Raw genomic sequence first — 23,615 nt, forward strand, 5'->3', positions numbered from 1 at the left:
GAGCCACCAGGCTGGGGTAGGAGACAAAATGCTAGTTCCCTTTCCTAGAGGCATCTCTGTCTCTAAGCCCAGGGCTGTTCTGTGCAGATGCAGGCTCAGTACCACCAGCCTCACTGAAGTCCCTCACTGAGCCCAGGGTGCCCCAGGAAGGCTGTGCAAGCCTCTTTATGGATGTCCTGCTTCCCATTCCTCCACCTGGAGAAGCTGTGACCAGCAATTCACTCTGGGGGCGGGGGATTATGTTTTAAAGATTTCTGCTTCCCACAGTTAGCATGAATGACTTCTGTGGTTGAGAAAGAAATGCAGTAGAGTGGGGGGGGGTTGCTATTTTTAAAGTTATGTTAGCAAATGAATGAGTGAATGGGAAGAGAGAAAGAGACCAGGAAGCACTCGGCTGGGCCACGGCAGGACGGACCCAGCACATGTGTGGGTCGGGGTCACATACGCAGTAAGAAATGCCCATCCACAAACAGTGGTGACACACAGTGACGGTCCCTCTAACGCCCTGTGGTCACCGGTGTCCCTAAACCCCAGATGCATCACAGCGCAGGGGAACAGAGAGTCTGCCACCTACAACCCACAGCGCCCCTTCATCGGGGTGCCTTTATTGAGAGATTTCTTAGTGGCAAGCTGGTGGGCCCATGGGGGATGATACGCATCTAGCTGGACAGTGTGGGGCTAGGCTGTTAGAAAGGAGGGGAGCCTCTGGCACCCTAGGAGTCTGGCATCCTGAGCTGAGGATGGCAGGAGGGCAGACCACGGTGAAAAGCCACAGCCAAGCAGGGGGTGGCGGGTGGTGGCGCTTGCTGGTGTCCGTGAAGATGAGCGCGGCTAAAAGGCTGATCAGGAAAGGCAGCTGCAAGCCCAGCTCTCAGGCACCCTGTGACTGCTTGCGGCCCGGCCGGCACACACACGAGGGTCACCCCAGAGGCCTCTTCCGGGCAGGGTCCTGCGTCACAGACAAGGCCACAGAGCCTTGCGCTCGCTCCCACGTGTACCTGTGGAGACCCAGACAGGCAAGGGCTAGGCAAGGCCAGAGCCCGAGGACCCCAGGGAAAGGGAGTCAGCTCCACACTTTCAGAAGGCCTGCCGGGTACTCACGAGGTTCCGGCGGGTACCAGCAGGCTGTCATCCGGGGCCAGGCCCACGCGCTGACCTCCCATTGTCACCACGGAGGAGCCCTCCTGTGAAAGAATAAGCAGAACCAAATGGAGGCTGATGAGACTGTGTTCAAGGCCAGCCTGAGTCACTTGGTGAAACCCTGTCTCAAAATAAGAAAAGCGTGTGTGGGGGTCGGGGGTTAGGAAGGTTCCATCCCCAGTACCACAAAAGCAAAACAGAGCAACAAAAGAGGGTTGGGGGAAGAAGGGGGGATGACACCGTCCCCGAGTCTGCCTAGCAAAGAGGCTCTGTGGGAACCTGGGGCCTAGAAACAGCCCAGTCGCCATGGACGGGAAGTTACGCCACCCTGCCCTTGTCCATCCCACTTGCCAGCTGCCACAGCCACACGTCCACATCCTGCCTTGGGCCTTTGCTGCTACCTTGTCCGTGGGCAATGACCTGTAGGAGACAAAGCAGAGTTTGGGGGTATCTTGAGATGAGGGGCTCCTGCCCCATTTGGGAGATGGTCCCGACCCTGGCTCTCATCAACCACTGCGACCTCCAAGGGGCAAGACTGGGCAGTGCTACAGCCCTACATAGGATAAGCTTTCCTTGTCAGGGGTCAGAAAGGAGGGCCTCTGCGGGCAGCCTGCCGGTCATTCTCAGTTACCCGTGGTCCTCTGTGGTTCCTCTAATGCGTGTCACCAGCTCACCTGTAGACACACCCACCCCAGCTCCTCCCCCGTTCCTGTGAGATGTTCGTAGTCTGACTTGGGAAAGAGAGAGGCTGAGGCCTACCGGCCTTGTGACCACTGAGGGCCGCTGCTCCTGCCAGCTGCAATAGGGGCCAATAGACATTTGCTATGGAAAGCTAGAGCAGGTAGACTGGGGGTAGAAGGGAGCCATTGCTATAGCTGTGATGGGTGGGAGGGGCTTCAGGGTTAGGGTCCATTATCACAGCCTTACATAAGCTTTGGGTGTTCCTGGTACTGAAAAAGTAGTCTAAGCCTCCTGTCCTGGAGTGAGATTTTTCTCTTTCTTTTTCTCCTCTTACTCTTCTTTCTCTCCTACTTTCCCCTTTCTTCCTCCTCCTCCTATTCCTTCTTCTCTTCATCATTACATCACATTACCACCACCACCATCATTATCACCATAACCATCATCATCTTCACCATCACCATCACCACCACCATCACCACCATCATCATCACCATCACCATCATCACCATCACCACCATCATCATCACCATCACCGTCATCACCATCACCACCATCATCATCCTCACTATCACCACCATCACCATCATTATCACCATCACCATCACCACCATCATCATCACCATCACCGTCATCACCACCACCACTACCACCATGTGTGAACACGTGATGTGTGTGTGTGGACACACGTGCATTGATGATCAGAGGATGCCTATAGAATCAGCTCTTTCTTCCCACTTTTATGTGGGTTCCAGTGACCAAGCCCTAGGTTTCCAGGCTTGCACCTTTATGCTGTGAGCCATCTTCCCGACCCAGAGTGACTATCTCTAACCATACAGGCTGTGCCATTGGCAAGTTACCACACACGGGACTGCCAGGATCCTTGCAGGGCTCCCTGTTAGACCTCGTCCTCTGACCCAGCCTTACGGAGGAAGGAGGGCTACTTTGAAAGGCCTCACTGCCTGGGTAAAGCCCCACTGTCTCTAGGACCTGTCCCCTCCCTCTTAGTCCAACTCACCAGAGTTCCAGGAACATTAGTAGTCGAGATTCCATCCTAGCTTCTCCAGCTGGCTCTGGCCAGCCTCAACGGCTTGCAGGGCGAGGCTGTTTCTGTTCTTCGTGAATTTGTGCTTCGTGAATCTGCCTTCCCTAGAAGCTCTGTCTGCCTCCCTCCCTTCCTTCTGCAAGCCTTTACACTAGCTTTAAAGTTCTGCTCGGGGGCTGGAGAGACAGCTTGATGTTAAGAGCACTTGTTCCCACAAAGGGCCCTCAGGGTCATTCATAAACATCTGTAACTCCAATTCCAGAGGGTCCAACACCCTCTTCCGGCCTCCACAGGCCAGCACACATACATGCATACCAGCACACATAAGCATAAATGTGAAATGAATAAATCAATTTTTTTAATAAAAAGATTCGATACGCACTTCACCTCCTCCAGGAGCCTTCCTTGACTTTTTTCCTTATCCTCCTAAGACTTCCCATGGTGCTCTAGGGAATAAGCTGTCACATGACTGGCGGCTGTGGGTTAAGTTGTCCACAGCTATTGCCTTGTTCTTACCAAAGCCTAAGGCAGGAGCAATATTAGATGGAAGGCCAGCTTGGTAGGGTCGCCACACATTGCTGCCAGGCCTCTGCCAAGCAACTCTTTCCCTTCAGCTTCTAAGTAACTCTTTCCCTTCAGCTTCTAAGTAACTCTTTCCCTTCAGCTTCTAGGCTCCCATGTGCCAAAAGCCTAGGGGTGTAGGTACGTGGCAGGCACCCAGGAAGGCCACAATGGGTGAAGAACTTCCCACTCTGAGAGACAAGTGTCTGTGGGACCATGAAGTTACCAGAGGATTCCATCCACAGAAACACTGTTACTCTGAGACAGAGAGCAGAAAAGCTATTCTCATGACTTTGAAGTCTCTCTCTCTCTCTCTTTCTCTCATGCACACAAACCACAAACACACACACACACACACACACACACACACACACACACACTTCCCTCTTCCCAGGTGCCAGATGGATGGATGTTGAGTGTTACCTGGGTCTCATAGGTGTCCCCAAACAGGCTGAGGGATGTGCCTGCCTGCAGCTCCCTGGAGTGGCCATCCAGCCATGTCTTTAGTGACATGGGCTCCATGATGGACCGCGTACTCAACGGGAACGGAGGCTCCTTGAGCAGCTGGTCTGTGCCAGCGACACAGTGATGAGCAGTGACCTCCAGGCTCGGCCCACCCAGCCCCAGAATAGCCAGGTCCCAGAAGCCCAGAACACAATAGCAGATATGGGTCTTGGGTGCTGCCTAATGTCTGAACAGCCACACCGGGGTGCTACTTGGTGTGGGTGCTGGGCAGAGGACCCTGGGGTACCTGGGTCAAGACCCAATCCACTACAGGGAGGGAGAGAGGGAAGAGAAGGAAAATGTGGCTGCCGGTGGCCTCACCAGGGTCAGGCTTTCCTGTCCGGTACTGCTCAGAGCGGAAGAACCTGCAGGGACAAACAGACAGGAATGGCAGCACTCCCGTTAAGATGCCAGCGAGGCACACACCACGCACGGGATCCAGGACATAGATCCTCGAGTGGCTTGATCACCTATCATGCTTGCCCTCCCAGCTCTGAAGAGCATCTCATCCCATCCCCAAGGCGGGAGACTTAATTGCCATGCCCGATGGGTCCAGGCCAGTGGGCGTTACAAAACTGAAGGACGGTGAGGGGTGGGGCCAAGCCGGTGACTTACTCTTGGATGATGGGGGCCAACTGTGTTCCAAGGTCCTTGCAGTAGAACCATTTCTCGAAGAGGACACTGGCAGTGTCCCCTACATAGTACCTGCCGAAACAGAGCCAAAGGTAACACACTCCCCACCTGGGCAGCTTAGGGGCAGCCTGGTCCAGACCGAGCTCTGGTTAAGCGCCCCTTTCTGGACCCAGGCATTGCATAGCTCTGCTGCTTTGTCACCTCTGTTGGCACAGCCCAGGGATCACGCTGACACCTGGCATGTGTGAAGCAGGTAGAGCTTGGGCCATTGGTAGGTTACACAGTCTAACTGTGGCAGAGCAGGCTATGCTTAAGACAGAAGGTCGGAGGACATTCAATCCAACTGTATTTGTTTTCAGCAAAAGGAAGTTGAAGCTGAAGCCCGAGTCCCTGGCAGCTTGAAGCTTGTTCTTTGGGTTCTCGACCATCAAACACAGAAACTTCAGTAGCCAATGCTGCATGCGTGCACGCGTGGGCAGGCACACATACACAAACACACACACCATGAGGGAAGGATTCTTATGTTTCGGAGGTCTGAGGTTACCTCTGTTCCTTAGGACTTGCTGGCTTTCCCTGGCACACACATACACAGTCTTCCGTCACCCCTGACACACACACATACAGTTTACAGTCACCCTAGGCACACACACACACACACACACACACACACACACACACACACAGTCTTCAGTCACCCCTGCAATGACCCATGTCCCCACAGCCAGGGAACACCTGGGCAGGTAGAGCTGTGCTGTCCCATGGGCAGGTAGCACAAGGCAGGTTCTGGGAGTAACTGTCCCCAGAATGCCTAATCTCTGAAGAGCTCCAGACCAGTCCAGTTCTATCTGGTTTCCAACTCTCACCAGAAAAGCAGGGACAGTCCTAAGGAGTGAGACAGGCTGTAGACATACCATGCGCCCCCCCCCAGCTTCTACACTGGGATGGAACTGGTTACCAGGAAGCTTCATTATGGGGCCACAGTGCCCTTAGGAATGGCCTTCAGAGTGGCATTTTAATGTTGAGTACCTGGCTTTTATTAAAGGTCAAAAGCAGCCAGATGAAATCCGTTATTGAACTTGCTGTAAAATGTTATTGAGGACACCAATAACTCACTAGAGTCTCCTCCATAAAGCCACCTTAGAGAGACTCTTTTTAGAAGTAAGACCAACTGTCTGCCTATACAAGGGGCCATTATGCTGTAGACTATGGTGCACCATTAGCAGTATATGTCTTAGGGACTTTTAGCAGTTTGAGAAATACTTATAAACTTCTTCAGTGGACAAGGGGCTGCAGTTATGCAAACTGCGTAAGTTTTAGAAGTCTACAGAATTTTTTTCTTACATTATTTATTTATTGGGGGCGGACATGCATGCATGCTATGAAATGGGTTGTGGAGGTCAGAAGAGGGTTTATGAACAACTTTCGGAGGGTTTTTTGTGATTTTTGTTTTGTTTTGTTTTTTTGAGACAGGGTTTCTCTGTAGAGCCCTAACTGTCAGGAAACTCACTCTGTAGACCAGGCTGGCCTCAAATGCAGAGATGCACCTGCCTCTGCCTCTCAAGTGCTAGGATTAAAGGCGTGTGCCACAACTGCCTGGCTTTTCCAATGGTCTTAATCGACCTCTGTGAAAGGGTCGTTCAACCACCCAAAGGGGTGGAGACCCATAACCACTGGTGTAAAGACTGACCGGTGGGGAGTTTCAAGGGAAGAGGCATGGAATCTGATTTACCCTTCTACCTTGCTGATCCGGCACACACGCTGGCTTTGTATCTCTCTATAACTCCAGGTCTAGCAAGTTACTTTACCTGGACCTAGTTTCTTCTCTGTCCCCGGAGCTTGGAAAACAGCAGATGGTAAAACAACACTGAGCCCCCAGCATCGTGGGGGGACACACAGGGTAACTAAATATACACAGAAACCCCTAGCTGCTGCCTGGCACATAGCTGCTGCTAGCCAGATGTCTGCACTTACGGTTATCTGGGGTAGAGACACAAGGGTAAGAGGCACTGACCTAGGACAATTTCTGCAGACCCAGGCGGTATTTGCCTATACCGCCAGGACAAGTGGCTTCCTAGGTTCCTTCGTTCTCCCTGTCTGCATCGCCCCCTCCCCCCATCACCACTGGCTTCTTCCAACAGAAAACACAAATGCCAACTCCAGCTGAGACTTCAAGTGCACCACAGAGAGCACTCCCCTGCCTCATGACCAAACCCACTTTCTCCTTCCTGGTCAACCAGCAAATCCAGGGTCTCCATCACCTCCCGCTGCCAATCCCTCTAGTCCTTGGGTGGCCAGGAAGTGCTCTCTCGAGTCTATCTTGGATCCTTCCTGCTATAGTTTTGAACTATGCCCCTCACTGTTAGCCCTCTGATCACCTAAGCCCCACAAGGCACGAGCGAGCAATTAATTACCTCAGCCCATCCAGCTCGCTCTCCAGCCGTCTCCTCTCAATCACCAGCCCCATGGTGTTGGCAAACCTCTGTGGAGAATGGGGCACCCTGGCAGGCAAGAGGAATATCTGTAGGGGATGGAGAACAGGAGTCCAGCGTGGCTGCAATGAGGTGACCTCAGTGGCCCCAGCATGCTGGGTGTAACCTACACCTCAGCAGGGAGCTCTCCGTCCACCCTGGACCCTACTCTCCGCCCAGCTTCTGCCCAGGACACCCGAATGGCTGGGCTCAGGGGAAGCCCAGAGGATCGGCAGGAAAAGCGACCCGGGTGGGTTTCTGCTCTGTTGCCCTCTGCCTTTCCTCCCCCTGGTGTTAGTCTCACCTCTCCCTGCCGAATGACCACATCCCGGTGTTTCCCTTGCTCCAGGACTCGGAGAACCATGTCTCCCTCCAGCTGGTAAAACACCTGTGAAAAGACAAAGAGCCTGGGACCACCCTGCTCCATCTTTTAGATCCCCAACTCTTGCCCAGGACCTGGCTTCTGGCCAGAAAACTGGAACAGCTTCCTGAAGACCTCAGGGCTTACGAACAGCTCCCGCACTGCCACCCCGAGGTCCCTGCACGCCCTGGTCCAGGCCACAGACAAGAAAGCTGGAGGCATAGCGGGATCACATCTGGAATACATAGGTGACCTCCAGAGTCCTCGGGAGGCGGAGTGTAGGAGGCTGGGTAAGAAGCTCACACAGTTAAACAGCGAACTGAACTCCTGGAACACAGTTGCAGAGAGAGGGGGGGTGATGAGCAAAGGGGTCAAGACTGGGCTGGTGAAACCCACAGAGACAGCTGACCTGAACAAGGGGGAGCTCATGGACCCCAGACTGATAGCTGAGAGGCCAGCATGGGACTTATCCAGACCCCCTAAATCTGGGTGTCAGTGAGGAGGCCTCGGCAATCTATGGGGCCTTGGGTATTAGACCAGTATTTATCCCTGGCACACGAATGGATTCTGGAAGCCCATTCCACATGGAGGGATGCTCTTTCAGCCTGGACACATTGCAGGGGGCCTAGGGTCCCTGGATGATATGACAGACTTTGGAGATCCTCCATGGAGGGCCTCACCCTCCCTGGGGAGTGGAGGAAGGGTGGTGTGGGGGGTTGGGAGGGCTAATGGGGGCCGGGGGAGGAGGGGAGGGAGAGGGAGCTGGGATTGACATGTGAAGCAAGCTCGTTTGTAATTTAAATAAAAAAGAGACAGAAAAAATTAGATTAAATAAAAAAAAGAAGCTCACTGGAGAACTGAGTGGCTCAGCAGTGGAGTCCTTCCCATGCGGGTTAGAAATCTTACAACCCCCCCCCAAAAGAAATCTTACAACCCCAATATCAATGTTAGCCCCATTCTGGAGAAAATAAAGCCAAGGGTCAAAGCATCCGGTCTAAGCTGGTGAGTCCTGGAGTTGAGGCTGGGGCTGTAGCCTGTGTGTGGCTCTGGGACCCGTGTGTATCCCTCCAGCCATTGAGAAGCTCTGGCACCGGGCTGTGGAAGATGGCAGCCTAGGTGGATGGAGTCGGTGGCTGGGTTTTCTCTGGGGGACTCCTACCAAGTTTTCTATTCTATCCTAAAGTCCCAATCGATAGCTTATGAGCTGGACGTGGTGACTTGTGTCTCTAATTAGCAGAAGGAAGGCCTTGACTTTGAGGCCAGTCCGGGCTATGGAGTGGGACTTTGTCATTATACAGTAATTAATTACACTAATGACACAGTAGCCATATGTAACGTAAGTGACAGTGTTTGTGGTTGTGAGTGAGGCGAAGCTTTCTTTCTGCACATCTTAAGTTTTCTACAGTGAACGGTATTTGCTTTCTTTATTAAAAACAAACCATATGATTGAAGATGCAGGTCCATGGCAGAATGTTTATTATGCAGTATGTATGAGGCTCTGAGTTTAATTCCCCACAACACACACACACACACACACACACACACACAACACACTATGTTATTGAATACTAATCAGAAAAACCTACTAGGTTGTCTCATAGGAAGCAATTAAGCTTGTGTGTGTGTGTGTGCACGTGTGTGTGTATTGGGAGGGAAGAGACAGAGAGATATTTATCTTCAGTATAATCTTGGGTTCTTTCATGATAGCTGATAGAGGAGAAGAAGAGGTACATCAGGGTTATGGGAGGGGCCAGGATCCCCAGAATCTGCTAGTGTCAGGGAAACTTGGAGAAAGGGGACCAGATTCAAACTGTTTGCAGGCCGACTGCAAGGCATTAACAGCTATCGATCAAAACCAGAAGGCAGAGGTAGAATTTCCCTGTCTTGCCCTCTGCCCAGAGGCCTTCCCTGTGATGAGGGGTGGACCAAGCCTGCAACAGAGGACATACCCCTGACAGCAGAAAATCACCAACAGCCCTGGGCAATCCAAAAGGAATTACGCTTTTCCTTGCAAAGGAAATGATGCTTGAGGCCTGGGGCCAGCAGGAAGATTAAGTGTACCAGCTCACACAGATATTAAACTGAGCCAGTCTGAGTCTGTGACCTGGAAAGGACTGCACAGGCAGGAGAACCAGGAACAGGTCAGGATGATACATACCTACTCTGTACACATTGCCTTTTCCTGAGGGCAGAGGAACCCTGTCTCCTTCCCAGCCAGATGTCCTCATTCTTGGCAACCACCAGAAAAATTGTGAAGCGGGTAAGTGGGGGGAGGGTCCGAGCCACCTAAGGACTGTCACAGAGGCCAGAGCTCAGCCAGGATGGGAAATCCAGCACAGCCAGGACTGGATGTTCTTTACACCTCACTCAGAGTGACTGCTCAGGCTCTGGGTGAGGACAGGCGAGGACAGAGAGGGCGCTGAACCTCTGCATTGCTCGGAGGCTGCCCAGGGACTGGGGAGCTGCCAAACTCTGCCCTCCGACCAAACAGTAGGTCCAAATATCACAAGCCTACCTCCAGCCAGACTTTTTGAGCCACTAAATGTCCCCCTGCATTGAAGCCAGCCTTTCTCATCTCCCAGCCGCCAGATGAATCAAGACATGGACTGGCCCCGGGACTTGTGGGCCCTGTTTTACTTAGGGTTATCACTGCTGTGATGAAACACACTTCCACATCACAGTTCATCACTGAAGGTAGCAGAAAGGAACTCAAACATCCTAGAGGCAGGAGCCGATGCAGAGGCCCTGGAGTGGTGCTGCTCACTGGCTTGCTCCCCACGGCTTGCTCAACCTGCTTTCTTATAGAACCCAGGACCAGCAGCCCAGGGATGGCCCCACCCACCGTGGGTTATGCCCTCCCACTAGTTAAGAAATGCCAGCTGGCTTGCTGGATCTTCTGAAAATACTTTTTACATGGAGGCTCCCTCCTCTCCAATGACTCCAACTTGTGTCCATTTGACATAAAAGCCAGCTGACACAGACACCCACCCACCTGAGCAGCGTGGAAAGCCCCAGAGATGAGCGTGGGCAAAGAAGGAGGGAGATAGATGGGGACAGCCATTGGGGTGGACACTGACAGCAAGCCTAACCGTTGCGTGGAGATCAGGCTGACCCAGGCAAGCCGGAACGGTTAGCCGGCCTCAATCACCATGGGCACTCAGCCATGGCCCGCCTCCCTGCTGTAGCTTTAGATTCTATATCTTTTTCTTTTTTTAATTCACAGGAAAAAAATCAGAGACGTGTTCAATGGGCAGGAGAGGGCCAAGGTGTGTGGACCTGTCTCTGCTCAGCTCGGGTAGCTGCTGCAGGCCTGTTGCCCTCCGCCTCTTGCCCTGGTACCCAGGACACACACTGGGCCCCCAGTATTTGCTGGCAGAGCAATTCTCAAGGGTTCAGGGTGAGCAGTCCTAGGTGTGGGGGATGTCAGTGATGGGGTGGAGTCTCAAACCCCAGAATCAGGTCTCCTAGAAAATAAGCGGCACTTAACAGTGGTCCTTTCCCGCTATGTCCTGATCTATGGTGGCGGATCTGTCTGTGTCCCAGGAGGGGTAGCAGATGTTGTCTCCTCCTCCTCCTTTCCCTCCTCTTTCTTCCTCCTCCTCTTCTTCTCTTCTAACATGTTTTTAAAAACTGTTTTATATACATAGGTATTTCGCCTGGAAATATATGCCTGTATGCAGTAATCAGATCGCCTGGAACAAGAGTTATAGACAGTTGTTATCTGCCATGTGGGTGCTGGGAATTGAACCTAGGTCCTCTGGAAGAGCAGTCCATGCTCTTAACCACTGAGCCATCTCTCCAGCCCTTTCACACAGTTTTCAATTTGCATCCCAGGTTGTCCTTGAACCCTTGATCCTCTCTGCCTCCCCTCGGGAGCGTTAGCATTACGGGTATGCACATCAAACTTAATTTTTTTTTTTTTAGTGTAGCTTCAGTGAGTTGGTGGAGAAGCACAGAATTCAGTCTCCAGACTGTGAATCAGGCCCTGCCGCTCTGGTAGTAAGGGTCCACCTTGCTCCTGCTCCCTTAGCATCCCCCGGGCTCCCTGGATGCCTTTGCAGGCAACACCTCCACCTCCTCGTGTCCTTAGACACTCTGCTCCTTAGTGGTCCGGAAGGAGAGCCCGGTGATGGGGGACGACCTTCCATATACATGCTTCTCTTATTGGTTGATGAATAAAACACTGTTTGGCTAGGAGGATAGGAGGGGCTAGGAGACGAGGAGAAGGCGGGGAGGGAGGCGCCTCAAGAGGGCGCCATGTGACTGTCAAAGGAGTGGCAGGTCCAGGCGTCCTCCGGAAAACCACGACCACATGGAAATGCACAGAGTAATAGACATGGGTTAATAACTAAGAGAGAGCCAGCCAGTAAGAAGCCCTAGCCATCGGCCAACAGCTTAATAATTGGTGTAGGTCTCTGTGTGCTTATTTGGGGCTGACAAGGGCGGCGGGGACCTGGCGGAACAAGAAAACTCCAGCAACAGCGTGGTTTCTGGGATCTCTCAGAGTTCGTGTCTCATATGGGAGACCAATCATATATATTCAGGTTGAAAGAGAAAGACCATCGGTATTGACCACCGCACAGGTCCATGAAAGTGGAGATTGCTCCACAGGGCCTCCCCAGTAGAGATCCCTGGGCACAGGGCAGTCAAAGGCAGACCTGCAGGTCTTCCTTTCCTGCAGCAGTCAGGTTTGCTACTCTCTGGGCCACGCCCCCTAACCCTGGGGTGGAAGTGTCTGCTCCCCCGTAAAGCGGCAGCAGGACGGCAAGGGTGAGCATCGGCGGCCTACCTCCTCGCCCTCCTCGATGTGATAATCCTTCCTGATGTTGGGGCCTCCAACGAACATGATTTTGAGCTGCTCCTGGTGCCTGCAGCAAAGAGGCAAGGACAGGACCCAAATCAGCTCCCAGAAGTGAGGGGAGGAGGGCAGGGACCTGTGGGGACAGGAGGAGACCTGGCGCATGCGCCTGGGAGGAGAGCAGACACTCCCGGGACCAGGTTGTTCCTCGTGCATTTAAGTGTCTCTCCGTGTGTGGTTGTGAGTCTCCAAGCCTCCAGGCCAACAAAGAAGTGGTGTGTCAGAGTTTCACTCTCCATGGCCCCGGCCACATTCCAGATTGAAATGACAGGAGAAGTGAGAGGAGCCCTCAACCCCGTCTGCTTGTGAGCCTCTCCACCCCTGGGGACCATACTCAGGGCACTCAGGAGACTGTGACATCTAGCAGGGGGAAACAGACATGTGTGTGGCACGTGTTCCAAAACACAGGCACTGAGGCCAGTCTAGCTTTATTGCAATCTTGGACATATTAGTTAGTTGATCTTAATGGGCTTAAACCATTTCATAGGATTTTTTTTTATGTATTTATGTGCTGGATAGTTTTGTGTCATTTGGGAAGAGGAAACCTGGATTGAGAAAATGCCCCTACCAGATTGGCCTTTTAGCCAGACATTTGATTGATGGTTGAGGGGCGGGCCCAGCTCACTGTGGGTGGCGCCTTTCCTGGGCTGGTGGTCCTGGGTTCTATACGAAGCAGGCTGAGCAAGCCATGATGAGCAAGCCAGCAAGCAGCATTCTCCATGGCCGCTGCGTCAGTCCTGCCTGCAGGTTCCTGCCCTGGCTTCTCCCAGTGATGTTCTCATAAGCTGTGAGTGTGGAGGTCAGAGGTCAAAGGACAGCTTTGAGATCAGTTCTCTCTTTCCATCAACGTGGATCCCAGAACTTGAGCCTAGGCCTTCAGGCCCTTACCCACGGACCCTTCCCTTCAGCCACTGTTTTTCGTTTGTTTGCTTTTGTTTTTTTGTCTGTTTGTTTTTTGCCTTTTATTAATAAACTTTAATAGGTACAAAAAGCTCTTGAACAATTTTATTTGGGAACCACCCCCTCCCCAGTCAGAATGCAGATATCTCTGGGGGTGTGACAGGTTGAATCCTCTGACTGGTCCATTTCTTACGTTGGAGTTCTAACCCCCAGTACCTCAGAAGGTGAACTTATTCAGAAACAGGGCTGTTGCTGGTTTAGTAAGTTATAACGGAGTGAGCTACACTTTACATCACACAGCTTATAGGAGCTGGGTGTGAACCTCAGAGCCTACCTCTCTAACAGTGCTGTACAGGGGCCGGTCTTGACGGGATGAGAGAGAGAGAGATGGGCTGGAGAGGTGGCTTAGAGGTTAAGAGCACTGACTGCTCTTCCAGAGGTCTTGAGTTCAATTCCCAGCAACCACATGGTGGCTCACAACCATCTATAATTCAATCTGGTGTATATGTAATAAATAAATAAATCTTTAAAGAGAGAGAGACAGAGAGAGAGAAACAGAGAGAGAGACAGAGAGAGAGAGAAACAGAGAGACAGAGAGAGCGCCTTGAGGAAGCAGGAGTCCCGAGCAGGAGGGGTGACAGCTCCAGTTGTCGTGTGATTTGCTGGGTGCAATGTAAATGAGGTTTTATGAGCGGGAATTTGGATGTGGAGACTCACAACAGGGCGGGGTCTGTGAAGGTGAAAGGCGATGCTGGGTCCACGAACTCGAAAGCGAGGAACGCCACGTCACTGACGCCAGCAACGCACCAGAAGCTAGAACCAGGCATGGCACAGACTCTCCATGAAAAGCAGCCCTCCCGCGGATGGAGGGCCACCGCCAAGGCTCGCTCATACTGGCTGATGTCCGCTCTCAGTAGAATCCCAGTTCTACAAGGAAGGCTTTTTTTTTTTTTCAGTTTGTTTCCTCCCATATCCCCAAAGTCCAGAGCATCATGGCGATTGGCAATGAGAGCCAATGCTTGTGATAATTAACATTGGGGGCAGGGCTGGAGGCAGGGCTGGTGGGGATAGATTCAGAGCCGTGGCCGTGGCCTTGAGAGGGAGAGGAGGAGTTGGAAGAGTGTGAATGAGAGACTAAAGCCAGGGATGGAGTGGAGGAAAGAGGCAGAAATGACAAAGCTCCAAACTGGGGGAGGCGGAAGAGGTAGAAGAGAGGAGAGGGAAGGCTTCAAGGGGCTTCATGGTTAGACACGGGGGTATTGCGCAGTGACCAAGGGTGTGCGTGGACTTTGTAGTCAAACTGTTTCTGGGCCTGCGTGTGGACTCTGTCCCTCGCTAGCTCTATGACATTGGGAAAGTTACTTATTAAATCCCACCCCATGGGGGCAATGAGATGATGGGAATAAGATCGGCCTAATCTTCCTGTGGGAGGGTTAAGTGGCTGTAGCTGTCTGGGTTAGGATGTCACCCATTCATTGGAAATGACGTAAAGACACACTAGTACAGGGACAGGAAGCTCAGCTGCAGAAATGAGGGGGAGGGGGTGGAGGAGATGAAAGGTGGTGTGAGCAGGTCGGTCCCTTCTGTAGGCAGAGGAAGTCTGGGAGGGCCCCGTGTTCTCATGTGTGGCCTTGAGCCCTGAACCCAGAAGCCCCAGGGCTAGGGATGGAGCTCAATTTGGAAAAGTGCTTGCCTAGCATTCCAGAAGCCCCTAGTTCCAACCCCAGCACCTCAGAGGGATGGCATGGTAGCACACACACATAATTCTAGCCCTTGGGAAGGGGAAGCAGGAAGACTGGGAGGTCAAACCCACCCTTAACGACATAGCGAGTCAAGGCCAGCCTGGGCTACGGAGATACACACACACACACACACACACACACACACTCCAAAGAAGCCGGTCCTCTGACTCCATGGCTTCAGGTTTTGCCAGGGTTCAACTGTCTCCAGGTCTGGGGCATCAAAAACCATGATTTTCCCCCAAGGTGTATGTTTGCTTTCAGCCTCGGAAGGAATGTCACATCCAGCCACCTCATCTCTCTCAGCCTCAGAGACACTCAAGTCAGTCTCAGAAGCCAGTAGAGAAGCCGTCTTTACTGTGGTCTTCAGAAAGAGGAACAGACGGAGGTAGTGAAACCTGAAACAGCCAGTCTTCACGCTCCCCTGAAAGCACCAAGAAGATGGTCTTCCACACCCTTCTGGGTGTGGGGGCCTCAGGCTGGAGGGGGAGGGAACAATTGGAAAAAGAAGAGGAAGGGGAAGAGAAATAAGAAAGGGGTAGAAGTCACCGGGTGCTGGGGACTCACATAAGCTTGTTGCAAACCGGGGGCTGGAAAGAGGCCCGATTCTTTTCTACCCAAGACTTGACTCTCACGCAGCGCTCCATGGTCGGCAGACAGGACTCTTCTGCCCACCGCGTGTGGCCCGGTAATCCGGCAGTTGGAGAGGCCGGTCTGCCCAGCCTCCTGTGGGTCACCTCATTAATTAGCCTTCCGGAGGCCAAAGAGCAGAGCAAGCCCCTGCCGCCCCGCGGTGTGGCTCTTGGGTCTGAGCCCGCCTGCCTTGAGCACAGACCTCGTCCCTGCCTCTGCGCACCAAAGAGGGCGGGCCCTCCGGAGCCCGGATCGAAGCCCCAGAGCAGACCCACCTCCTGGGACCTGGCCAGCATCCTCCAGGCACCTAGTGGCCTAGGTTCGAAGAGGGATTCTGGTGCCTACTCGACCCGTGTAAGATGCAGGATGCTGTGTTCTCCATTTGCCTTGAGGACCGACCCCCCCCCCCCCGCCCCTAAAGAAATAAAGGTTGAGAATCCGAGGCTTTGACCGGAAGGCACACTGAGGGCGACAGTGAGCACACGGAGACATTCCATGTCCTTGGGAACACCTAGGTCAAGCCCACGTCCTGCAGAGTGTGGTTGGCTAGGCACCAGGCCCTATGTGGGTAGCCGCTGCAGATGCTCCCTGCTTTGCAGCTGAGGCCGGGTCCCGCTGATGCAACCTCAGCACCCAGTAGTAGTGTGCAGGAATGAGGTGCCCAATGCTGTCGAGCTCTATGTCCCTCCCAATCGAACCCGAGCCTTCAGTTTGCTAGGCAAGCTCCGCCATTGAGCTCACTGTCCCCCAGCTCCCTTGCATGCTCTGTTTGGATTTGGTTAGTTTTTGGAACAAAGACTCCCTTTGTAATCCAGGATGTTGGCCAACGTGTTATGTAGCTCAGGCTAGCCTCAAAGTCTATGCTCCTGCCTCAGTACTGGGAATTACAGGTGGGTGCCACCGCAAGCCCACAGTCCCCCACCCTTGCATATGAAGGATTTTGCAGGTGAGGTGGCCCAGACTAGAGGCTCCTCAGCCCAGGTGGCCCTGGGGGCAGACCTAAGTGTGGGACTGAGAACTGGGGGGGGAGGAGGGGGGTGGAGATAGGACTACCTGCCTTCCCCCCTCTCTCTTCAGGTCCCAGAATTCTTGGAACACTTGGAAGGGAGGGCAGACAAAGCTGAGTGGGCAAGGGAGAAGAAACTGTCTCAGGATCTGAAACCGGAAGGCAGACTACAGAACGGAACAACGGTTCTCAACCCATGGGCCAAGCGTATCAGACATCCTGCAAATCAGATCTTTACATTCATGACTCATAACAGTAGCAAAAACTACAGTTAGGAAGTAGCAACAAAGATAATTTTGTGGTCGGGAGGGTCCCCACAACATGAGGAACTGTATTAAAGGGTCTCAGCATTGGGAAGGTTGAGGGCCACTGGAATAGAGGGGCTTCAATGTCTCCCTCTGTGGTGCTCATGCTCGCCTGTCCTTGTCTGCAGCCTAACATGGGCAGCGCCCACGACTAACTTCCCAGACTCTAAAGCTGCCCGTGTAAGTCAAAACCCAAACAGCTACTGAGCAAGAGTCTCACCCACCTGGCAGGGGCTTTCTGTTCCCACTCTATCACCCCTCCCCCTTTTACGCCTGTATCTTTGTAGTTATTTATTTAGCACATTTTAGCTGAGTGTCTCCTTCTGCATTATTCTTTGGTACCCAAATAGCTCCAACTACCTTCGTGTTTCCCGTCTACAAGTAATCAGAGGGGGTGTAAACAAAGACACGGGCTACACAGGGATCTATGATGTCTTAGGTTTGTGTTGGGTGTTGTAAATGGAGGGAGGGCTGGGTAGCTGGAAGGAGGTGGGGGGTGGGTGGGGGTGGTACTTTTGAGACTAACAGATGTTCTGTTACATACTACGAAGGACAGAACGGTGGTTACCCTGTGTCTTAACTGACGCAATCAAATGTGAATAGTGAGGCTGTAAGTAGAATTTGGGGATAAGAAGGCTCTAGATTCAGGCTAAGATAATCACTATCAAGATGCCCTCTGTTTTGGACTGTGTAGATAAAACACTATTTTATTCTAGGGTACCATGGGCAAGCCTCATCACTAGCTGGATGACTTCATCATCAAAAAACAAACAAACAAAAAACCAACAGCTCCCCTCTTACCCACGTGTTCTGGCATCAATTAGTTCTTGATTGATTGGGGCCTTCTGGACATTGATCCTTGATCTATTCTAGTTTCTGGATCGCACATGTTTGTATTAGTTGCTTTGCCTACTGTAGGCACAAAAGGGATCTATTTTGGCTCCAAGTTTGAGGGTACAGTCCCTAATGGTGGCATGTCATGGTGGCAAGTGCTCGAGGCAGTCAGCTCTACTGTGTAAACAGTCAGGAAGCGAAGGGAGACCAGCGCTGGTACACAGCTTCTGCCCCCCCTTTTTATTCAGCCAGAAACACCAGCTCAAAGACAAGCGCCATCCACATTTACTGGGCCTTCCCAGTTTGATTCACTCGAAACTCCCTCACAGACGAGCAGGGAAGCTTGTTTCCATGGTGATTGTAAATCCCATCAAGTTAATAATCAAGATCAAACACTGGGCTGCTCTCAGCTGCCACTGCTTTCCTCTGTGCATGAGCTCGTCTGTGGCATGGGATCAGAAGAAAACAGCATGTACCCTGGACTCCCAGCCCGTCGAGGCATTCCTGCCTGCAGGGTGGGGTCGTGCTCTACCCCCTAGATTGCTGACCGTGGCTGTTGATAACCAGCAGATCCCTTAGACCTTCAATAGTCTAAGCTAGTGTGTCAGCTGCTTAGACCCCCTTGATCTATCTGTCTTCCTTTCTCTCTCCATACCTCCCCCCTTCATATGCTCATCAATATGCAAGAACAAGTAGCTATCTATGGATAAAAGGTCTACCCACCCCATGAACTATACGGTGAAGAGAGGGAAAAAGCAAGCCAAACTCGGAGTCTTCCATTGTACTCTCACAACACAGTTCAATGATGCAATCCTAAATGTGCGGGTGTTCCTGCCAACTAGCACACAAGCAATCAGAGTCTGCTGGACATCAAATCCATTCTTACCTGCATGGAGGCAGCGTCAGACCCCACAGGCTGAGGGCTCAGCTCCGTAAGTCTGACCCCAACTTCAGGCCAATTGCAAAGAAGGTGGCCAGCTACAAATTGGGATTTCCAGAGATTGAGGACTGCCGAGTATCATCTGGCACACTGCTGCCCCCCTGTGCAGAAGTCTGGGCTAGCATCCACGATGAACAAGAGGAAGTGCTAGGTTGCTTAGATGACCCCAGGGGAGGCGGCTGATCTGCCTTGTAGTTTAAATCACTGACCCGATGCATCAGGGGCAAATGAAATGGTTATGACTGCGTGTCAGTAAATTGGGGGTGGCTTCAGTTACCTGAGACTACAGTTGTGGGAGTTTCCATGGCCATTCAGTGCCATTTTGTTTCAAGTATACTTAACCTTAGCACAACTGACGACACGTTGGAGGCACATTCTGATGTTAGAACCCAGTACATAGGCCCCAACATGTGACAAAAACGGGAACAAAGACCCAATCCATCAAGGACATAGTCTGTAGTTCGGGCTCTGGGAAGGTCCCTAAATGTACTAACTTTGCTTTTTGGCTTCTGCAGTCACACTTCTTACTAACTGTTCTTGCTAACTGAAGTGTGTTAACAGGATGTGGTATGTGTTTGTGCATACAAGGCAAAGAGCAGTGAGGCTTGGGGCAGCACGGTTTGAGCAAGTCCCCCGTGCAGTCTCTGGATGGCAATACAGACTTTCTGTGTTAAGAGAGTCTGTGTGTTTTCTGGTGGAATTACTTCACAATAATGCCTCTCATGAATGGCACATGGATGAATTTTAAGCAAATCCAGTCTGACAAGCTTGTTATTTAGTAGATGGGTCCATGCCTTCCATATTTAATTATTGATATAATTGTGTTCCTGAAAGGAAGAATTCTTTAGGCCAGTGGTAGCAAATAGAGCTTATTTTTGAACAAGGAAAACAAAAACAAACCAATTCATAAATGAAGCAGTTCCAAGAACAGAGGAATCTAAGGTGTTTGCAAAGCAGAGGAACTTACACACACACACACACACACACACACACACACACACACACACACACACACACACACACACAAGAATTAGTAGACATCTGCTTAATCCATTTCAGGACTTCCCAAAATCAATAAATCCCTGGTCCTGCCTTCCAACCCTATCTACATTGGTTTGGTGTATTGTGTCAAATGTTGGAATCCACTTCAAATCCATAGCCTTCTGCGGATATTATTGGCAGTACTTCCACTGACATCTTATTTTGGGTTTTCCAGTGATTATACTGTGATGGTTTTCTATTGATGCTAAGACACAAAATTAGTGATTTAAAATAATGCCAGAAAGCCAGGCCTGGTGGCAATGTTTTGGGATATATTGTTTTAAGGTGTGTGACTTGTTTATGTTGCATTTGTTTAACTCTATGAAGCTGTGTTGCTGTGCCTGCCTAAAACACCTGATGATCTAATAAAGAACTGGACAGCCAATAGTGAGGCAGGAGAGAGAAACAGGTGGGGCTGGTAGGCAGAGAGGATAAATATGAGGAGAAATCTGGGAGAAGGGGAATCTGGGAACAAGAGAGGAAGGAGGACTTCAGCGGCCAGCCACCCAGCCACCCAGCCACCCAGCCACCCAGCCACCCAGTCACCCAGCCACCCAGCCACCCAGTCACCCAGCCACCCAGCCACCCAGCCACCCAGTCACCCAGCCACCCAGCCACCCAGCCACACAGCCACACAGCCACACAGCCACCCAACTTACACAGCCAGACATGGAGTAAGAAGAAAAGAAAAGGTATACAGGAATAGAGAAAGATAAAAGCCCCAAAGCCAAAGATGGATGGGATAATTTAAGGTAAGAAAAACTGGCAAGAAACAAGCCAAGCTAAGGTCGGGCATTCATAGCTAAGAATAAGCCTCCATGTGTGCTTTATTGGGTCAAAAGACTAAAGAGCAAAAAGAGTAAAACATCACACAACAGCAATGGCCCATGAAACTAGCTACTAGAGGCTGAGGCAGGGTAGAAAATTCAAGGCTGTTTGGGCTACTGAGGAAGTTCAAGGCTGAGCTGGACAACATAGGGAGACTATATCTCAAAAATAAAAGAATGTTAAGAGGAGGGCAAGGTGGCTCTGTGGGCAAAGGTAGCTGCCACCAAGCATGGTGACCCGAGTTCGATCCCTGGGACCCACGTTGATGCAAAGAGAGAACTGAACCCCGAAATGGTCTTCTGACCGCCAAATACACTTTGTTATGTAACCATCAATAAGTACACATATTATATAAATGTGATTAAGAATTTTTTTTATTTAAAGGTGCAGGGAATATAGCTCAACGGCAGAACACTCACCTAGTATGCACAGCGCCCTAGGTTCAGTCATGAAAGAAGAAAGGAGAAAACAATGCACCACCACGTACGTCAATTTATGATCTTGGAGGTCAGAAGTCTTGGTGAAAGCCTAGGTATTGCTAAAGCTACATCCACTCTGGCAAAGACTGCTCTGTGTCTTTCTACATTCTGGAAGCTGCCTGCATTCCTTGGCCTGGCCAATCCTGCTCTTATGGGTGTGGGGCTCTCAGTTTCAGGCAAGAGAACGATTTAAGCAAAATTGTATTTTATGAATATTTATTAGGTGGGTGGCATGGCTGTGGGCATTTAATGAATATTTATGAGGTGGTTGACAATGTCCTAGGGTAAGATGACCCCTTTCCTTCTCAAACCATGGTGGACAGGATCTCCCCTTCAGGATATTTCCCCCCATGTTCCCCTAGGAAAACCCACACAGGGTGAGCGTCAAGGGCCACAATGCAAATGATGCTATAATGAAGGAAGGGTCTTTGGCAGATGCGGACCCTTTGTTATCGCACGCATGTGAAAACAATGCATCGTTTTCCCCATCTAACAGGAATGACCCAACTGCAGCCTCAAGGATTTTTCACCAGAAGAGATGTCGTGAGAATCACAGTTCCCAAGATCCAGCTGCAGTTTTCCTTGGTTACCTCGAAACTAACTCCCTGCCCAGCATAATCACTGCTTTGTTTAGTTACACCTCTGCCCTCTGTTGCTGTCATCACATTGTCATGCCCCTGACTCTTCGTCCTCCTTCTCTCCACCATGAGAGTCCCAGTGATTCTATAAGACCGACTCGGGATGAACCATGACCTCCTTCCAATCCTGTGTCTTTGGTGTAATTGTACCTACAAAATCCCCCTTTAAAGCATCCTAAGATAATGTACTTGTGGATTTTAGGGGTTGGGATGTGGAGCTCTGGAAGATGGAAGGTGTAGTGATTAGCAGTGGTTGTCAGATAGATAACCTAGGCCTCCTCAGTGACCTAAGGCTAGTACCTTACAGTTAGGTCTCAAGCATGTCACTGTAAGATGGGAAGCCGATTGCAGAATGCCAGCCTCTGGGATCCTAGGGGTATGGGTGGGGAAGGCCAGGGTAAATGAAGGCAGCATCAACTTTGAAGACAGTTTCTCTCCGAAGTTAGAAATAGGTGAGAAAGTAAATGCATGTTGGGTAGGATTTATTTGTTTCTCAGTGCTGTAAAAGGGACACACACAGTTCCCAGTTAATAAGAAAGTTGTGAAGATGCTGTAAGCAAATCCACTAGCATTTGGGGAATCTGCCCCTGTGTGATGGTTTGAATAAGAACGGCCCCCAGGGCTTATATATTTGAATGCTTAGTCATCAGGGAGTGGCACTGCTTGAGAAGGATTAGGAGGTGTGGCCTCGTTGGAGGAAGTGTGTCACTGGGGTTGGGCTTTGATGTCTCAGAGTCTCTCTCTGCCTGTGGGTCATGATGTAGCTCTCAGCAACTGCTCCAGCACCTGCCTGCATGACACCGTGCCCCCCTCCATGACAATAGTGAACTAAACCTCTGAAATTGGAAGCAAGCCCCCTAATTAAATGTTTTCTTTTATAAGAGTCTCCTTGGTCATGGTGTCTCTTCACAGAAATAGAACACTGACTAAGACACCTTGAGTCTGAGGCAGAGCCACCAGATAAATCACATGCCATAGAGTCACAGATGAAAACTCTGCTTCCTTTTGTCCCCTAGTCTCCACTGTGTACCTGCTGTTTTATTAGATAGCGGGGATCAGGCACTATGGATACATATGTACAGATACTGGGGGATCCCACTGTGTACGGGGGAAGACAGTACCTCTTGGATGCCTAAGAAATCAAGGCTCTCCGGCTGGAGAGATGACTCAGAGGTTAAGAGCACTGACTGCTCTTCCAGAGGTCATGAGTTCAATTCCCAGCAACCACATGGTGGCTCACAACCATCTGTAATGAGATCTGGTGCCCTCTTCTGATGTGTAGACATACATGGAGGCAGGGTGTTGTGTTTGTAACAAATAAATAAATCTTTAAAAAAAAAATCAAGGCTCTCAGGGAGGAACCTAGAGGGATAATACTGAGATGGAGTAGGAGAGTGGGTGCCAGGACCACAGGCAAAACTTTCTGGACCCTGTAGGCCTACCCTCCTCAGGCTGCCTTGAGAGAGCAGGGAACGGAGAGTCTCACCATAAACATCACTGGTCTTTATCCATCCTAAGGGGGCTCAAGTCTCTTGCGCCATTCATCTCTAAATCCCAAAATTTTAACTGGAGAATATCTTCCCCACATAACTCTTTCCAGCACACTGAACTTAACTTTCTAAGACATGGTCTCACCATGTTCCCCGGGCTGGCCATAAGCTCAGGATCCTCCTGCCTCTGCCTTCAGAGTGCAGGTTCTACAAGCCTATGCCACTAACCTGAAATCATTTGAATTATTATGTAAGTTGAGTAATAAAGCAGGGATTTTTTTTTGAAAAGAAATAAAATGATAAAATTTTCTTCAGGTACATGGGTAGTTAAAAACCTGTGATGCCTGTAATGTAAAAAGAGTCTCAATCTTTCCCATATACCCAATAATAAAATGTTTAATTATGTAAGGTAAGGGAAAGGCTTGCTGTGTTAACAGATAAGTTTTAAAATAACATGTCATCTTGGCATAGGAATGAATGTACTGTACATTAAAATGTATGAAATGCAATGACTCATTGTGGCATCAGAAATAG

The 23,615-nt window shown here is 50.9% G+C and overlaps 1 protein-coding gene and 1 long non-coding RNA gene across 4 annotated transcripts; one reads left to right on the plus strand and one right to left on the minus strand.

Moving 5' to 3' along the window:
- Positions 1–571: 571 nt before the first annotated feature.
- On the minus strand, positions 572–18,662 carry Haao (3-hydroxyanthranilate 3,4-dioxygenase). 2 transcript variants are annotated; one of them, XM_021231306.2, is made up of 10 exons: positions 18,552–18,662; positions 12,180–12,258; positions 7,334–7,417; positions 6,973–7,079; positions 4,544–4,633; positions 4,250–4,293; positions 3,848–3,993; positions 1,492–1,560; positions 1,102–1,184; positions 572–998 (listed from the first exon to the last, which is right to left on the minus strand). In XM_021231306.2, exons 2-10 carry the CDS (start codon positions 12,234–12,236, stop codon positions 920–922), a joined length of 759 nt encoding a protein of 252 aa, XP_021086965.1. In that variant the 5' UTR covers positions 12,237–12,258; positions 18,552–18,662; the 3' UTR covers positions 572–919. The 2 variants fall into 2 exon arrangements, with proteins under 2 accessions (XP_021086965.1, XP_005077310.1); XM_005077253.4 differs by lacking the exon at positions 18,552–18,662 and adding an exon at positions 15,455–15,736.
- Positions 18,663–20,342: 1,680 nt separating this feature from the next.
- On the plus strand, positions 20,343–21,716 carry LOC110342230. Of its 2 annotated transcripts, none has more exons than XR_002384257.1 (3): positions 20,343–20,398; positions 20,859–21,006; positions 21,450–21,716. It is a non-coding gene; the product is annotated as an uncharacterized LOC110342230 (long non-coding RNA). The 2 variants fall into 2 exon arrangements; XR_002384256.1 differs by having other exon boundaries at positions 20,859–20,957.
- The last annotated feature ends 1,899 nt before the right edge of the window (positions 21,717–23,615 follow it).

This window comes from Mesocricetus auratus, unplaced genomic scaffold (genome assembly GCF_017639785.1).
Source record: "Mesocricetus auratus isolate SY011 unplaced genomic scaffold, BCM_Maur_2.0 Super-Scaffold_100676, whole genome shotgun sequence".
NCBI lineage: Eukaryota > Metazoa > Chordata > Mammalia > Rodentia > Cricetidae > Mesocricetus > Mesocricetus auratus.

Excerpts from the sequence above, each read along its gene's own strand:
- Haao (XM_005077253.4), bottom strand. The coding sequence starts at position 15,534 with ATGGAGCGCTGCGTGAGAGTCAAGTCTTGGGTAGAAAAGAATCGGGCC. Across the intron at positions 7,418-12,179 it reads ACATCGAGGAGGGCGAGGAG|GTGTTTTACCAGCTGGAGGG; the intron begins GTAGGCCGCCGA and ends GTCTTTTCACAG. Across the intron at positions 3,994-4,249 it reads GACAGGAAAGCCTGACCCTG|ACCAGCTGCTCAAGGAGCCT; the intron begins GTGAGGCCACCG and ends TCGCTGGCACAG.